This window comes from Geotrypetes seraphini, chromosome 19 (genome assembly GCF_902459505.1).
Source record: "Geotrypetes seraphini chromosome 19, aGeoSer1.1, whole genome shotgun sequence".
In the NCBI taxonomy this organism is placed as follows: Eukaryota; Metazoa; Chordata; class Amphibia; order Gymnophiona; family Dermophiidae; genus Geotrypetes; species Geotrypetes seraphini.
This window is the reverse complement of record NC_047102.1, coordinates 27,100,389-27,119,252: the sequence shown is the minus strand read 5'-3', so window position 1 is coordinate 27,119,252 and position 18,864 is coordinate 27,100,389. Positions and strand designations below refer to the sequence as shown.

Below are 18,864 nucleotides of genomic sequence, written 5' to 3'. Positions count from 1 at the left end.
CAGAGTGAACCCACTCCAAGAACCCTCTCTCAACAAGAACCCTCTCTCTAAGAATTTCCCAGAGTGAACCCACTCCAAGAACCCTCTCTCAACAAAAACCCTCTCTCTAAGAATTTCCCAGAGTGAACCCACTCCAAGAACCCTCTCTCAACAAGAACCCTCTCTCTAAGAATTTCCCAGAGTGAACCCACTCCAAGAACCCTCTCTCAACAAGAACCCTCTCTCTAAGAATTTCCCAGAGTGAACCCACTCGAAGAACCCTCTCTCAACAAGAACCCTCTCTCTAAGAATTTCCCAGAGTGAACCCACTCCAAGAACCCTCTCTCAACAAGAACCCTCTCTCTAAGAATTTCCCAGAGTGAACCCACTCCAAGAACCCTCTCTCAACAAGAACCCTCTCTCTAAGAATTTCCCAGAGTGAACCCACTCCAAGAACCCTCTCTCAACAAGAACCCTCTCTCTAAGAATTTCCCAGAGTGAACCCACTCCAAGAACCCTTCCTCAACAACAACCCTCTTTTTAAGCATTTCCCCGGAGCGAACCTACATGTTTATCCCATCGTCCCTTGAAGTCGAGTGCATTACTGGCCTCAACTACCTGACGTGGAAGACCATTCCATCGATCAACCACTCTTTCGGTAAAGAAGTATTTCCTGATGTCACCATGAAATCTCCCACCCTTGAGTTTGAGCGGATGCCCTCTGGTTGCCGTGGGACCCGTAAGGAAGAAGATATCTTCCTCCACCTCAATACAGCCCGTAAGTTATTGAATGTCTCTATCATGTCACCCCTTTTTCTGCGTTCTTTGAGAGAATATACCTGCAGCCTGCTTAGACATTCTTCATATGGGAGATCCTTAAGTCCTGAGACCATCTTAGTGGCTATACGCTGAACTGACTCCATTCTTTTCACATCCTTTTGATAACGTGGCCTTCAAAACTGAACACAGTACTCCAGATGAGGTCTCACCATTGACCTGTACAATGGCATTATGACTTCAGGCTTACGGCTGATAAAACTTCTCCGGATGCAACTTAGCATTTGTCTAGCCTTGGCTGAAGCTTTCTCCACCTGATTGGCAGTTTTCATATCTTCACTAATGATTACACCCAGGTCTCGTTTTGCGATGGTTCTTGTTAAATTTTCACCATTCAAGGTGTGTGTTCTGCATGGGTTATTGCTACCAAGGTGCATCACCTTACACTTTTTGGCATTAAAACTCAGTTGCCAAGTATTAGACCATTGTTCCAGTAAAAGTAGGTCCTGCCTCATAGTGTATGGCACGGTTGCGCTGTCAGGCTCGGTTGCGCTGCCCACAATGTTGCATAGTTTAGCGTCATCCACAAATAACGCAATTTTACCTCGAAGTCCCTGAGGTAGATCCCTTATAAAGATATTAAATAGTATTGAACCCAAAACTGAGCCCTGTGGCACTCCACTGGTCACTTCCGACATTTCCGAGGGAGTACCATTTACTACCACCCTCTGAAGTCTGCCACTAAACCAGTCTTTAACCCATGCAGTCAACGTATCTCCCAGACCCATCGTATTCATCTTGTTTAATAACCTACGGTGTGGGACACTATCAAAAGCCTTATTGAAGTCTAAATACGCGATATCCAGAGATGGTGGAGTGCTTCACGTATGGAAGGACTGCATTTAGACTCATTGGGATTTTTTTATATGGGTTTCCAGTCCCTACCACAGTTAGACTGTGAGCCTGCCGAGACACGTAGAGAAAATACTTAGGTGTACCAGATTACTATTCAATGTATTGTAAACCATTCTGAGTGAATCGTTTCATGAAAAAGGGTAGGGGGGTAGGGGGAGGGATATAAATTTTGAAGGTTACACTTGGGTAATTTAATATTATCATTACATTTTATGAATCTTAGGGAAGGGACTGAAAGAAGGGATTTCTCCTCAGATCTTAAGGATCTAGTTGGAGTGTATGGAATCAGGTGTCTTTCTCTAAAGGAATGAATAAATAAATAAATAAATAAAGGAATGAAGAATAGGAGGATTTGATTGTTATATGAATTACCTGTATCGTTAATAGTGCAATGTATTTGTTGTTCTTTTATTTGTATTGCACTGTTTTAGTTTGAAAATTAATAAAGTTTTTTTTTTTAAAAAAAGGCGGTTAATAAATCCCAATAAATAATAATAATAATAATAATAACTTTATTTTTGTATACCGCAATACCACAAAACAGTTCAGAGTGGTTTACAGGAGAAGAGACTGTACATATACAGCGAAATTACAGAGTATCAGAAAAAACAATTCAGAGTAGTATACAGGAGATAAGAGCTGTAATTATGCAATGAAGGTACAGAGAATTAGTTATCAAGTGTATGGTATAAACCAGTGGCCAATTACAAAATGATCCGATAACTGTTGCCCGGGGGGGGGGGGTGGGGTGCGAAACAGTAGCCGTGGAAGAGGGGGGGGGAAGGGTAGTGAGGGAGGCGAGGTTGAGATTAGTAGTTTGGTTGGGAGGGCGGGAGTTAGAGGAATTTATCAAAGAGGTATGATTTGAGAGATTAGGGGCACGAGAGATGAGGGTGGTCAAGCAGTCATTCCATTTGCCTGCTTGGAAAGAGAGGGTTTTGTCCAAGAATCTTTTGTAGATGCATCCTTTTGGGGAGGGATAGGCAAACAGGTGGACATTGCGTGTTCGGTTAGATCCTGGGAAGACGAAGTGGTGTGACAGGTATATCGGGGCTGAGCCAGATAGGGTTTTGAAGCAGAGGCAGGCGAATTTGAAGATGACCCTTGCTTCAAACGGTAGCCAGTGAAGTTTTCTGTAGAAGGGGCTGACGTGGTCTGACTTTTTTAGCCCATAGATGAGGCGGACGGCGGTGTTCTGGATGAATCTTAGTCGTTTAATGGTTTTCTTGGGGGAGCCCAGGTATATGATGTTATAGTGGATTAGGGATTGGACCAGCAAACTGAAGGTGGGGAAATCAAAGTAATGTTTGATAGAACGGAGTTAAATAAATTGGTGACGATTAGCACAGACGAACCTTGATTTATTTAACTTCAGTGTGGCAAGATAAAAGCAGCTTTCAAAAACCATTTCAAATCTCAGGAATAAAATAAAAGCCTAAAGTGAAAAAAAAGGGAGTTAGAAGTGTGGGCTACTTTTAAGACATGTCAATTTACCACTAACTCACTAACTCCATTTTATGCAGAGACCTAGCTGCTAATAACACGTCTTAAAAGTAGTCCCCATTGATAACTTCCCTCCTTAATTAAAGAAAAAAGAAATGACACTAGAAATTGAAGGCACTGCTATAGGTAATAAAAGTGATCCAAGGATAGGGTAATGAAGCCATTGTGACATCACTGATGAAGTTGGCTCTTATTGATGGAATGAGGCATTATGACATCACAATATCAGCTCTGGTTACCAGAGAGTGAAACTCTTCACACTAAGAAGTGAAGTTATCAATGTGAGCTATTGTTAAGACATGTTAAGAACATAAGAAGTTGCCTCCACTGGGTCAGACCAGAGGTCCATCGCGCCCAGCGGTCCGCTCCCGCGGCGGCCCATCAGGCCTATGATCTGTGAAGTGGTCCCTGACTATTCCTAAAACCTATCTCTACTTCTATCTGTACCCCTCAATCCCCTTTTCCTTTAGGAACCTATCTAAACCTTCCTTGAACCCCTGTAGCGTGCTCTGGCCTATCACAACCTCCGGAAGCGCATTCCATGTGTCCACCACCCTCTGGGTAAAAAAGAACTTCCTAGCGTTTGTTCTAAACCTGTCCCCTTTCAATTTCTCCGAGTGCCCCCTTGTACTTGTGGTTCCCCACAGTCTCCCCCCATTATTTTACCACTAATTCCTACCCAGACCCCATTTTATGCAAAGAAATCTGGTTACTAAAAACCTGGGCCAATAGTAATCGCGCGCAGACAAACCCGCCCAGACAATCGCATGCAGGACATCAGCGCGCTGGATTTTAACACTATTTAAAAGTGCTCTGAGGGGGGGGTGAGAGGGGAATCCCCCCCCCCCACTTTACTTAGAAATGGTGGCACTCCCGTTGGAGGGCGAACCCCTCTCCCCCCATTACAGAGCAAACACTAATTTTTCCCTAAAAAAACAGGGAAAAAGGCTGTTTCCTTTGCAATGGGGGTTCCCCCCCCCAACATTTCTAACTAAAGTGGCGGGGTTCCCCCCCCACTCCCCTTCACAGTGCTTTTAAATAGTGTTAAAATCCAGCGCACTGACGTCCTGCGCACGAGTGTCTGGGCGGGTTTGTATGTGCGCGGTTTCGTCTATGAGCCAAAATAACATGTCTTAATGGCAGCCCATGTTGATAACATTTCTCTTCAATGATGCATATTAAATAATAATTATGTTTACAGCGCTGCTGGCATCTGGCAAAACATAAAATATACCTAATGTACTTTTCCCGCCCTTCTTTTCTTTTATATTTTGTAGTTCTTCCATTTCATATTTTTTTAAAAGTTGTTTTATATGCTATGTTTTTAGAGTGTAAGCCGCCCTGAAGGTATTTCCCGTGGCACGGGGTAATAAATTGTTAATAATCTTGAAACTTTCCCTGTAATGGTTCTTTTTTCACTGCCATCTGAATTATGTATGGATTATTTTTTCTTCTAGCACTGCTGCTTTAATACTTCTTTACATTAAAGATTTTTTTTTATATATATATATTTTTTTTGTCATAATCATTCTATGTTATTTTTCTGCAGCCACCATAAGATTAATATCTAGTATAAAATAAAGAAACAATGCTGTAAGGTAAAAAAGCACATTCAAAGACGCAGCCACCAAAACTTCATCAAATTTCTCACTTTTCATAATTCGTGATTTTGCTCCTCTGCTACTAGTAAGGCACAAGGAAGAGATGACATATATTCTCACATAACTCATTCAGTCATTCTAGAGCGGGGACAGTCCTTGAGACACATCCAGCCAATCAGGTTTGAAAGGAAGCTCCGGAATGAGAGGGCATAGGATGAAGTTAAACAGGATAGGCTTAGGAGTAATCTAAGAAAATATTTTTTTTACCGAAAGGGTGGTAGATGTATAGAATAGGCTCCCATTAGAGGTGAAGGAGACAGAGACTGTGTCTGAATTCAAGAAAGCCTGAGCCAGGCATATAGGATTTCTTAGAACAGTGTACTGTGGCACAATAGTATGCCACAGCGAGATTCTGGGTGTGCAGCGGCGAGATACGAGCCTCTCTCTGCCATCACAGGCACCAGTGTCTCTCCTCCTCCCTGCGCCCCAGCAATGGAGGGATTTCCAAAACCCAGCAGTTTTTCCGAGTTTTGGAAGGCCCCTACGCTCAGGACCATATCTGGAGGGCTTCTGAGCATGAACGGACGTGCATGCAACATTATCAGTTGACGGCCAAACATGCTTGGAGGCCCTCTAGACGCAGCTCCGAGTTTAGTGTGCCACGGTGAAAAAAACGTTAAAGAGACACTGTCTTAGGGAGAGGAGGAGATGGATGCTATGGATGGGCCATTTGGCCTTTATCTGCCAACATATTTCTCTGTTTCTATAGATTTCCATACAATGGAAATAGAAATTTACCTCATGCATATTCATTGTGGATATCCTGAAAACCTGACTGGCTGGGTGTGTCCCAAAGACCAGGGCTGTGGAGTCGGAGTCGAGGAGTCAGAGACAATTTTGGATACCTGGAGTTGGAGTCATGGGTACCAAAAACTGAGGAGTCGAAGGATTTATCTACCGACTCCACAGCCCTGCCAAAGACTGGGTTGAGAACCCCTGTACCAAGGTGATGTCCAAGCAGTGGAGAAAAACTCCTCCTCCTCCTCTTCCTGCAAATTAACATTTTTGTTCTCTCAAATTAAATCTCTATTACAAGTAGCTGATCATCTGCTTTGCCCTTGTGCCATCTGCAGCATAATTTGGATAAGTGATTTATAAATATAAATAAGTGATCAGATAGTCAATTAGAATTGCCATTTTCCATTAGTATTTTATTAGTTTGATTTTTAGTATAAAATAATTGTTAAAATGATGAATAATTTCTTAAGCAGAACTATATGCTATAAGCAGTGTATAAATACTAAAAACAACTAAATAAATATGCAAATAGTGTTTCTCAACTCGGTCCTGGAGTACCCCTTTGCCAGTCAGGTTTTCAAGATATCCACAATGAATATGCATGAAAGACATTTGCATATAATGGGGGCAGGGTATGCAAATCAAGTTTATGCAAATCAAGTTTATGTAAATTCTTGAAAACCTGACTGGCAAGGGGGTCCTCCAGGACCGAGTTTAGAATATGCTTTCAAAGAATCTTTTCATCTCTCTCTCTCCGAACCTCATGTTCTACAGCCCAGGCTCGTGCAAATGGAAGAATGTCCATTTCTTTTCAGACATTAGGGCCCGCTTCATCGCTGAGCAACTGTACATGGTCCCACGTTTTTGTCTTGTTTTGCAGCAACTACTACCTTATGCAAATGAGACCCCCCCCACGACGAGTCTCTCCGCGTGGTCCACATTCCTTCCAGGCTTTCCCTGTCACAAACATTTGATACCATTTCTCCCTTAAGGAGGCTCAAGGTCGGTTTTGACTGTGGAGAAGAGAAAGACAGAGGAGGAAATACTGCCCCTTTCCTCCACCCCTCCAAAAAAGAAAAGAATAAAACACAAGAGAGAGACCGAGGATAGGGGAGACGGAGAACATTAAAAAGAACTTGAGGGCAAAATGTGGGGTACTGCAGCGTGCGAGAAATATTTGCAGGAAGATGCTGGTTTTGCTTTACTCGTTAAGGTTTGAAAGGGTTATCTTTTGAGAAAAGGAATATGCAAGTCTTTGTCCTGAGCAATCCTCCCTGGTTTTACTTCCTGCCTCCCCCTCTCACCCTGAAAGTCGTATCAACTGAAGGAAGAGAACCGTGTTGCTGAAGAAGGATTGAAATCCAAGCAATGCAATCTTTTATCAACAGTGCCTCTGCTGAACATTTATCTCATCCTGGGATGTACCACTGAGACCCAACTAGGCAGGACATGCTACAGCCTAGTCACAGTAGTAGCCCAAGAGAGGACCGTTTGGTATTTACTTATTTCAACTGGATTACATGCCTTAACAAAACCAAACCAAAAAAGCCCAAGGTAAGTCATCACATCATCAGCAAAGCAGACAACCTCAAATTTGTTTTGTTGATGCTGATGATGTAACGATGATTGATAGATAGATACATAGATAGATACAATAATCCAACATTTCATTTTATCTGTTTTTTACCCTTGCTTCCTCATTTATCAGACTTTTCTTACATCCTGGTTTTCATCCTATCAACTACCTCATTCAGGCCCATTATTGCTATCAAATGTATAAAAAAATATTTTAGTAAGGGCAGATGTAAGACTGGAAAGTGGCGAATGTTACGCCGATCTTCAAGAAAGGTTTGAAGGGAGATCCGGGAAACTACAGACCAGTGAGTCTGACTTCGGTACCGGGAAAGATGGTAGAGGCGCTGATAAAGGACCACATCATCGATCACCTTGACGGACACAAACTGATGAGGACCAGCCAGCATGGCTTCAGCAAAGGAAGATCTTGCTTGACAAACTTACTGCACTTCTTCAAAGGAGTAAATGGGCAGATAGACAAGGGTGACCCATTTGACATCATATATCTACATTTTCAGAAGGCGTTCAACAAGGTTCCGCATGAACATCTACTTCAAAAAATTGCGAGCCATGGAATCGAGGGTGATATACTCATGTGATTAAAAATTGGTTGGCAGATAGGAAACAGAGAGTTGGGGTGAATGGACAATATTCGGACTGGAAAAGCATCACCAGTGGAGTGCCGCAGGGTTCGGAGCTCAGGCCTGTGCTCTTCAACATATTTATAAACAACCTAGAAATTGGCACGAGTGAGGTGATTAAATTTGCGGACGATACAAAGTTATTCAGAGTAGTGAGGACAAGAAGGATTGCGAAGACCTACAAAGAGATATAAATACGCTCGAGGAATGGGTCCCAAAATGGCAAATGAGGTTCAACGTGGATAAGTGCAAGGTGATGCATGTCAGTAATAAAAATCATATGCACGAATACAGGATGTCCGGTGCTATATTCAGAGAGAGCCCCTAAGAAAGAGACTTGAGAGTACTTGTAGACAAGTCAATGAAACGTCCTCCCTGGTTTTTTGTGGTTGTATACATCTTTTTAATGGCTGCATGCAAATGGTAACAATGCACCAAACTTAGAATTTTCAATTCTAAATGCACCTTCATAAATCAAACAAATCAACGTTAAATCTTCTTTGGACCATCAGAAGTATGTGGGTCTTGCAGCATTTACCGCTTGAACCTTGCTCATCAGTCCGTAATACTTATTTAATTTTGCCTCAAAAAAAACTTTGTTTTAATATGACTGTTCTTCCGATAAATATAAATTTGCTCCTAAGTCAATAACTTAGTAAATTCCTTTATATATCAATAAATTAAATAAAGCACTTATCCTTGAACCGCACTGGGGGTTGGAGCAAGCCGACACAAAATTCATGTTTCGCCCTGCAAGAGCTGTTTCAAGTTAATTTCCCCTCTCTACTGGCTCTATCAGACTGCATTCATCGTGCCTAGTAAAACTATGGCCGTGGCGTTTTTTTTTAAATGGTAACATTATTGGCCAATGTTTGTATGCCACTGTTTTATTGAAATGAATAAAGATGATTTTTAAAAAACGGTAACATTAGCGCACGGACATAAATAAAAAATTCAAAAAACACCTTTTTACGGGCACTCTAGAACTGGGCTTACAGCACAGGAAGAAGGTGACACGTCAAAGCCGCGCAAGGCAATCGCGCGCAGACAAAGCTGGGCCGACAATCGCACACAGGACATCGGTGTGCCGGATTTAAACTCAATTTGAAAGCATTCCGAGGGGGGTTGTGTTGGCGCTGCTGTTAGGGGTGGGGGGGGGATAGGGAAAAAGCTTGTTTCCTTGATAATGGGGGGTTCCCCCATAACACCCCCCCCCCCAACGGCAGTGCCAACACTAAGTCAAGTGCGGTGGTTCCCCCCCCAACCCCCCTCAGCGTGCTTTCAAATTGAGTTTATATCCGACGCGCTGATGTCCTGTGCGTGATTGTCGGCCTGGCTTTGTCTCCCGCGGTTTTAACTATGTATCAGGAAGAATCTGTGGTGAGAGTGCACAGCTTGGTAAAAGAGCCTCTTAGTTTCCCGGGTGATTCAAGGCAACTGAAGCTACTCACACTAGAGACTGGTGAATGCAATTTAAAAATTAATTATACATAAAACAATAATGGATCATGCCGCTTTCCTGAGGGCAATTCCGACATCAGCATTTTCTTTGTTTGATCTCATTAATTTAAGGTTCAAAGGCAAAGGCTGCTGGACACATATGCACGGTTTGATATAAACTACTATATAAGAGAGGCAACAGCATTAGGACTAACAGCAGTGATTTGATTTTTTTGGGGGGGAGGAGGGGGCGGGGCATTTGCACAAAGGGACCTTACCTGCTACCTGCTTACTGCGCTGGGAAGCCTCCGACGCTAAAGCGTAGGATATTGTAATCATGCGCTCCTGCTCCTGCAGCTGGGAATCCACGTCTATGGGGCTGTGCTCATCTGGAGAAATACTGGGTGGCATAGTGTGCATACTACAGAGAGAGAGAGAGAGAGAGAAACACCCCCCCCTTGGCATTTTAATAAAATGTCCTCGTCTCACTTCAAATTCTCTTTCTTGCAACCCCACTGGTTAAAAACGTTCAGACATACAGCTAGCAAAACAAAGCAGATGAAAGATCTCACACAGGGCAATGATAATGCATATTCCAACCGTACCACGCAAACAGAGGAGAGTAAAGGGAAACGCCAGTTCTCATTTATATTAAAAATAAATAAAAGGACACAAGACCCCCCCCCCCTCCACCCGCCTCACAAACCTCATCTCCTCCTCTTCTCTGAGCTCAGAGCCATGCCTGGAAGGCTTCCAAGCGTGCGCGGATGCAAGGCGGTGACGTCACATGCTTGCGCGCGACCGTCACTGCGTCACATCCGTTAACAAGCTCGGAGGCCCGCCAGACGTGGCCCCAAGCTCTGGCAGAGCCGAGGCCTTCCAAAACCTGGATGAAGTGCTGGGTTTTCAAAATCCATCCAGACAGTTCTCTAAAAAGAGGACATGTCCGGGTAAATCCAGACATCTGATAACCCTACATTTACATATACAGTAAAACCTTGGATTGCAAGTAACTTGGTTTGCAAGACAAGCAAAACATTTTATTAAATTTTAGCTTTATAAACAAGCAATGCCTTGCAATACAAGTACATACAGTATACACACATCACAACTGAGCCAATGGTTCTTCTCTTGCAATACGAGTACATATAGTATACACGCGCCACATCATCACAACTGAGCCGATGGTTCTTCCCTCTCTGACGTTGCAAGACTGTAGTGACTGTTCTAAACGAGCAAAGTCTTGCAATACGAGTACATACAGTATACACGTGTCACATCATCACAACTGAGCCAATGGTTCTTCTCTTGCAATACAAGTACATACAGTATACACGTGCCACATCATCACAACTGAGCCGATGGTTCTTCTCTTGCAATACGAGTACATACAGTATACACGTGTCACATCATCACAACTGAGCCGATGGTTCTTCTCTTGCAATACGAGTACATACAGTATACACGTGTCACATCATTACAACTGAGCCGATGGTTCTTCTCTTGCAATACAAGTACATACAGTATACACGTGCCACATCATCACAACTGAGCCGATGGTTCTTCTCTTGCAATACGAGTACATACAGTATACACGTGTCACATCATCACAACTGAGCCGATGGTTCTTCTCTTGCAATACGAGTACATACAGTATACACGCGCCACATCATCACAACTGAGCCGATGGTTCTTCTCTTGCAATACAAGTACATACAGTATACACGCGTCACATCATCACAACTGAGCCGATGGTTCTTGTCTTGCAATACAAGTACATACCATATACACGCGTGACATCATCACAACTGAGCCGATGGTTTGTCTCTCTCTGATGCTGCAGGAGTGTAGGGACTGTTCTAAACGAACGAGGTCTTGCAATACAAGTTCGTGTAGTATTTTGTATTAAAGTTTTGGGTTGTGGAATGAATTGTCTGAATTTCCATTATTTCTTATGGGAAAATTCGCTTTGATATACGAGTGCTTTGGATGACAAGCGTGCTTCTGGAATGAATTATGCGTGCAAACCAAGGTTTTACTGTACTTAAAAAAAAAAAAAATTAATTTCATGTGAAAGCAAAATGGTTTAGAATTAACTTGGTCTGGCAAAGTGGTAGAAGGATATACATCTGCAGAGGTACTTGTCAACATTTTCTACAGGCCTTCAAATCCTTGTAACACTATTTGGCTCCTTTTACTAAGGTGCGCTAGCGCTTTTAGCGTGTGCAAACCACGCGCTAAACAAAAAAATACTAACGCAAGCTCTATGTAGCGAGCGCTAAAACCGCCAGCGCACCTTAGTAAAAAGAGCCCTATTCTCTCTTGAGATGTTAAGAATCTGACCTTGACCTAGCGAGAAGATTCTTGATCTTTTCCACTCTACGGTATCTTGCCTCTAATTCCTCACTGCTGAGAGGTTCTTCAGGCTCCAGCTCAATGTATCGCTCTGGAATCGCAACCTTTTCAGGTTTCGACAGCTATGAGGAAAAAGACAGATTGTAACTTTCAACACAATGGACCCAACGCTTGGTATGTAACAAAGAGCCTAAGGCCAACAGGAACAAAGCAGATAAAAAGCAGGTCAGCTACATAATTTCTATTATCTGGCGTATGAGCGTTGGAGCTTTTACTGCTATGGCCGGCGTTAAAAAAAGCCTAATGCAACTTCATAAAAGGGGCCACAGTCAGATGGTACATTTGCCAGATTAAATGAACTTTCCAAAAAACAATCCACACAAGCTAGTTAAAGCACAGGAAAATGCGAACAACAAAAAAAAGTACAAAAATGCGAGGAATGGGGGAATATATAACACTATCTACCTCAAATACCACCCCCGCAAAAAATGTGTAGGGATTTCAAAATAAAATACCTGAATGCACGCTCTCTCCCCTGATCTAACCCCGCCTAATTTTACTTACTGTAAAAGGATAGGGAGATTGTCAAACTGTGATTTTAGGAAGCTAAACATGCATTTTACTCATGTAAAAACTTTTGAATATGGCCTTGTCAATACCTGCATTTAATATATCATTCACCCGAGTTTCTTTTTTTTATTTTTGCCCTGATAGCTTCCTCCTGTTCATCTGGGCTGACGATTTCAGTCACACGCTACTGCAGTGGTTCCCAACTCTGTCCTTGGGGACCCCAAGCCAGTCAGGTTTTCAAGAAATCCCTAATGAATATGCTTAAGAGAGATTTGCATATAATGGAAGTGACAGGTATGCAAATCTCTCTCATGCATCTTCTTTAGGGATATCTTGAAAACCCGACTAGCTGGGGGTCCCCCCAGGACAAGTTTGGGAACCACTGCTCTACTGGGAATAGGGTCAAGCATTGCGGGTATGGCAGAGACAGAAGTCCCATCCAAGATGCACAAGCAGTGGCGGGGAAAGGATAAGAAGGTTGCCTTCCACCAATCATGCATCATGCTCATAAAGGTATCTCCTCTTCGGTCAGAAATACTGCTTAGCATCGGCATCATATCGGATTCACCCCCACAAAAAGGTTCAGCAGCAGGAGTATAGTTGCAGCTCTAACTCAAAGTGTTCCAAATGATGTCGGCCTATAAAGCCTCTGTGTCTTTAATGGAACAGGTCTGAAAACTCTGAAAAAAAACTACCAAAAATGTAATCCAATAAGACAAAAAGGTAGTGCCCTGTACAGAACTCCCCAAAAAATTTCACTAGCTATAAATAAACACAATGACAGAAATAATAAATGAGACACCTCAGTACGGGCCTAGATTAAACGTTGGTAGCTTTCATGGCCCCGGGCAGAAAACTCATAGATGACAAACACCAGGTTTAAATAAAACCTAAATAAGTTCTGCCCTGTAACATCATTAGGGGCTCCTTTTACTAAGCTGTGCTAGCGTTTTTAGCTAGCGCTAACCTCGCGCTACACAAAAAATACCAACGCCAGCTCTATGGAGGCATTAGCGTGCACTAAAACCGCTAGCGCAGCTTAGTAAAAGGAGCCCTACATCTCTATAGTGAATACAGTGGTGCCTCACACAACGAACTTAATTGGTTCCAGGAGCAAGTTTGTTATGTGAAACGTTCGTTATGTGAAACGCGTTTTCCCATAGGAATACATGTAAAAAAAAATAATTCGTTCTGCAGCATAAAATATGCTAAGATGACATAAAAAAGATAAATTTTTGGTTATTATTTTTATTTAGATACATCTAAAAACATAATTGTTTTTTAAAACAACACACATTTTTTAAATTTAAAGACAGACTAAGTAGAGTCTAATTTTACAGTGAGAGGGCAGAGTCTCAGCGGCAAAAACTGGGACTTAACAGTTCATTTTTTTTTTTTTCTACCGTGTTTCCCCGATGATAAGGCAGGGCCATCAAATAAGACAGCCCCCCCTTTTTAGAAAAAAATGTAAAATAAGGCACCCCCCCGCAAATAAGCCACCCACCGATACCTGCGCTTACCCGAATCGGGTGGTACGGTGGGTGACTCCGTGTAGTCCCTGGCACCCCCGACACGATCGGGGCAAGAGGGAGCTCAAGCCCTCTTGCCCCCCCGACTCCCCGACACGATCGGGGCAAGAGGGAGCTCAAGCCCTCTTGCCCCCCCGACTCCCCGACACGATCGGGGCAAGAGGGAGCTCAAGCCCTCTTGCCCCCCCCCCCGACTCCCCGACACGATCGGGGCAAGAGGGAGCTCAAGCCCTCTTGCCCCCCCCGACTCCCCGACACGATCGGGGCAAGAGGGAGCTCAAGCCCTCTTGCCCCCCCGACTCCCCGACACGATCGGGGCAAAAGGGAGCCCAAGCCCTCATGCCCCGCCGATTCCCCAACTCCCCGACAATATCGGGCCAGGAGGGAGCCCAAGTCCTCCTGGCCACGGCGACCCCCTAACCCCACCCTGCACTACATTACGGGCAGGAGGGATCCCAGGCCCTCCTGCCCTCGACGCAAACCCCCCCTCCCCCCAACGACCGCCCCCCCCCCAAGAACCTCCGACCGACCCCCAGCCGACCCGCGACCCCCCTGGCCGACCCCCACGACACCCCCAACCCCCTTCCCCGTACCTTTCTGTAGTTGGCCGGACAGACGGGAGCCAAACCCGCCTGTCCGGCAGGCAGCCATCGACGGAATGAGGCCGGATTGGCCCATCCGTCCCAAAGCTCCGCCTACTGGTGGGGCCTAAGGCGCCTGGGCCAATCAGAATAGGCCCGGGAGCCTTAGGTCCCTCCTGGGGGCAGGGCCTGAGGCACATGGTCGGGTTGGGCCCATGTGCCTCAGGCCCCGCCCCCAGGAGGGACCTAAGGCTCCCGGGCCTATTCTGATTGGCCCAGGCGCCTTAGGCCCCACCAGTAGGCGGAGCTTTGGGACGGATGGGCCAATCCGGCCTCATTCCGTCGATGGCTGCCTGCCGGACAGGCGGGTTTGGCTCCCGTCTGTCCGGCCAACTACAGAAAGGTACGGGGAAGGGGGTTGGGGGTGTCGTGGGGGTCGGCCAGGGGGGTCGCGGGTCGGCTGGGGGTCGGTCGGAGGTTCTTGGGGGGGGGCAGTCGTTGGGGGGAGGGGGGGTTTGCGTCGAGGGCAGGAGGGCCTGGGATCCCTCCTGCCCGTAATGTAGTGCAGGGTGGGGTTAGGGGGTCGCCGTGGCCAGGAGGACTTGGGCTCCCTCCTGGCCCGATATTGTCGGGGAGTTGGGGAATCGGCGGGGCAAGAGGGCTTGGGCTCCCTTTTGCCCCGATCGTGTCGGGGAATCGGCGGGGCAAGAGGGCTTGGGCTCCCTTTTGCCCCGATCGTGTCGGGGAATCGGCGGGGCAAGAGGGCTTGGGCTCCCTTTTGCCCCGATCGTGTCGGGGAGTCGGGGGGGCAAGAGGGCTTGAGCTCCCTCTTGCCCCGATCGTGTCGGGGAGTCGGGGGGGCAAGAGGGCTTGAGCTCCCTCTTGCCCCGATCGTGTCGGGGAGTCGGGGGGGCAAGAGGGAACCAGGCGGAGAGAGGGCAGTTAAGCGCAGTGCCTGCGCGGAAGGATGCAGCTCGGGCGACTTCGTTGTGTGAAACGAAGTTCGTTGTACGGATCAAGACATAAAGTTCGTTGTGCGCAGCGTTCGCTGTGCGAGGCGTCCGTTATGCGAGGCACCACTGTATATATTTAAATAACCACTCAGTGAGAGGAAGATAGAAGGACCGAAAAATGGCTAAAAAAGCCCCACCCTTAAAATACTATCAAAATGATCAAAAGTGCTAAGTGCTAAAGTGCAAAATATAAGCAGAAATTTCATTCAAAATTCATAAATAGATAAATTCACAAGTACATCCCAATGTATAAAAATACAAAATCACAGTTCATTTGATCCATTCATTAAACTTGTCTTGTAAGGAAGATATTTCATTCAAAATTTATAGAAAAGTTTGTGGAAAAATCCCAACACATGACCATTGCCAATCACAGTTCATTTAATCCTTTCATTAGACTTATCTGAATCGAATGAATTTCTTGGCTACTAACGTTTAACCTAGGCCCGTACCGAGGTGTCTCATTTATTATTTCTATCACTGTCTTTATTTAAGACAGTGATTTTTTTTTTTTTAAATATATATCTTTATTCATTTTCATTCTAAAAACAGTGCATACAAAAATTGCATAACAAGTTGCCTGAAAAAACAGCACTTATATCCATCAGTGAAATACATAAGAATAATTTTCACCCCCCTCCTCCCCTGATTTCAATATATTCAAGATACCCATACAATAGTACTAACAACTGGACAGATTCTTCAGACTGTTGAGAACCACAAGTACAAGGGAGCACTCGGAGAAATTGAAAGGGGACAGGTTTAGAACAAACGCTAGGAAGTTCTTTGTTACCCAGAGGGTGGTGAACACATGGAACGCGCTTTCGGAGGTTGTTATAGGCCAGAGCACGCTACAGGGGTTCAAGGAATGTTTAGATAGGTTCCTAAAGGATAAGGGGATTGAGGGGTACAGATAGAAGTAGAGGTAGGTTATAGGAATAGTCAGGGACCACTTCACAGGTCAGAGGCCTGATGGGCCGCCGCGGGAGCGGACCGCTGGGCGTGATGGACTCTGAACTGACCCAGTGGAGGCAACTTCTTATGTTCTTATGTTAACTCATAAATAAACCAGTCCCTATACATTATCCTTCTCCCTTCCACCCACCCCCCCTTCCCTGGATATAAAAAGTATAACCAAAAGTAAAGGGAAAAACCATTCAATTAGAATCAATAAAATTGGTCAATGGACCCCACGTCAGATTAAATCATTTAATATTACCTCTTTGTTCAGAAATCATTTTCTCGTAACGAAAACACAAGCATATCGAATTCCACCAAAAAGTGAAATTTAAGCGATCACAATTCTTCCAGTTTTTTGTAATCATTTGGATGGCTACCCAAGTCATTATACCCAATAACCTGTTTTTATGCCTGCCTACTGGAGATGTAGGAGATAATAGCGTCCCACATAATACCGCTTCATAGGACAGCGAAACCACAGTCTCCAGAATCAGAGTGAAATTTTTTTGAGAGTTATATACAGGGCACTACCAATGCATAAAAACGCATCAGGGGAAGGAGAGGCCACTGATCTTTTCAGCATGCTCCTTCTAGGAATCCCTAAAGGGGATTTTCATCCCCATTCTTTTACCAGTTATAACATCTGCTATTTAGCCCAGCAATTAAAGCAATAGTTTCTCAGCCAGCCAGAACCTTGAGTCTGACCACTAGATGGTGTCACTGTGCAATAACCATGATCATTCGCATCCATTCAAGCAGCAGCATCCCCAGCTATTGAAAACACTATACATTTTGAAAGTACAGAAAGTTTTCTCTTTAAATTGGATGAAACATAGAAGCATGACGACAGATAAAGGCCAAATGGCCCATCTAGTCTGCCCATCCGCAGTAACCATCATTCTCTCTCTCTCTCTGAGAAATCCCACATGCCTATCCCAGGCCCTCTTGAATTCAGACACTGTCTCTGTCTCCACCACCTCTACCAGGAAACTGTTCCATGCATCTAATCACCCTTTCTGTAAAAGAAGTATTTCCTCAGATTACGCCGCAACCTATCACCTCTTAACTTCATCCTATGCCCTATGGCTTCTATCTGATGGTTTAAAAAAAAAAAAAAATTCCCTTCTGTTGATCCGTAACCCAGCAAACATCTATTACAAAGAAGTAAAAAAATTAAAATAAAATAAACCTCTACAATTCTGCAAAACAGGCTCCGTATTTCAGTTTCTGAATAAAGGATTTTAGTGGCTAATTTGATAGACCCTTTTATTCAGATTCTGCAGTACTGTGCAGGAGTTATCCATAACATGTGAATCACAACCCAGAAAGGGTCTTCATTAATCTCTTACAGGGCCACCAGAGGACCAGAAAGATACTACTTTCTACAGTATAAGGAATGAACTGAATAGCCTTACTAGGTTAGACCAATGGTCCATCAAGTCCAATATCCCATCTTCATGGAGGCCAATCCAAGTCACCTGACAAAAACCCAAATAGTAGCAGCATTCCATGCCACCGATCCAGGGCAAGCAGTGGCTTCCCCCATGTCTGTCTCAACAGCAAACTTTTCCTCCAGGAACTTGTTCAAACTGTTTAAAAAAAAAAACAACCCAGCTACATTAACCGCTCTTACCATATCCTCTGGCAACGCATTCCAGAGCTTAACTATTCTCCGAGTGAAAAAAATATTTCCTCCTATTGGTTTTAAAAGTGTAACTTCCATCGAGTGTCCCCTAGTTTTTGTAAATCTTGATGCAGTTAAAAAAAAAAAAAAATCGATCCACTTGTACCAGTACCACTTCAATCACCTCTCAGCCATCTCTTTTCCAAGCCAAAGAGCCCTAACCTCTTTAGCCTTGCCTCATACAAGAGGCGTTCCAGCCCCTTTATCATCTTAGTCATTCTTCTTTGAACTTTTTCTAGTGCCGCTATATCTTTTTTGGGATAAGGAGACCAGAACATAATACTCAAGGTGAGGTCACACCACTGAGCGATACAGAGGTATTATAACATTCTTGGTCTTGTTTACTTTAGATAGTGAAAGTGCTTATAATGCTCTCATGGATTTCACTTTCATAACATCAGCAAAGCAAATCTCTCTTTTTTTCTTAATGCATCCACTACTTAAGTATATGGAACACACAAGACTTCTACTCTGCCATGTTGTTGGAGTGTGCATGAAATGTGATCACAACTGTTTCTAAAGTGACAAGCCTAAAGCAATGCTTCTCAACTGAGTCCCCAGGGCATACCCAGCCAGTCACGTTTTCAGGATATCCACAATGAGATACATTTGCACACCAAGGAGACAGCACATGCAAATCTCTCTCTTTTGCATATTTTTTGTGGATATCCTGAAAACCTAACTGGCTGGATATGCCCTGAGGGCACATTTTAACTTTTTTTTAAAAAATTTTTTTTATTTTTATTAAGCCCACCCTCCCATAGGAGCTCAGAACAGATTACAAAATCAGGTACTCACGCGTTTTCCCTATCTGTTCCGGCAGACTCAACAGTCTAATGCGGGGGCAGTGGAGGATTAAGTGATTTGCACAGGGTCACAAGGAGCAGTGCGGGATTTGAACCCACAACCTCAGGGTGCTGAGGCTGTAGTTCTAACCACTACA

At 44.2% G+C, this 18,864-nt stretch overlaps 1 protein-coding gene across 6 annotated transcripts in view; it reads right to left on the bottom strand.

Annotated features, from left to right (window-relative positions):
• PLEKHA7 (pleckstrin homology domain containing A7) overlaps nt 1-18,864 on the bottom strand; it is a 437,534-nt gene that overhangs the window by 21,452 nt on the left and 397,218 nt on the right. For all 6 annotated transcript variants that reach the window (XM_033928326.1, XM_033928327.1, XM_033928328.1 and 3 more), the window contains 2 exons: nt 11,573-11,706; nt 9,508-9,650 (listed from right to left, as the gene is read on the bottom strand). In XM_033928326.1, coding sequence (XP_033784217.1) covers nt 9,508-9,650; nt 11,573-11,706 — 277 coding nt within the window. The remainder of the gene's footprint in view (nt 1-9,507; nt 9,651-11,572; nt 11,707-18,864) is intronic.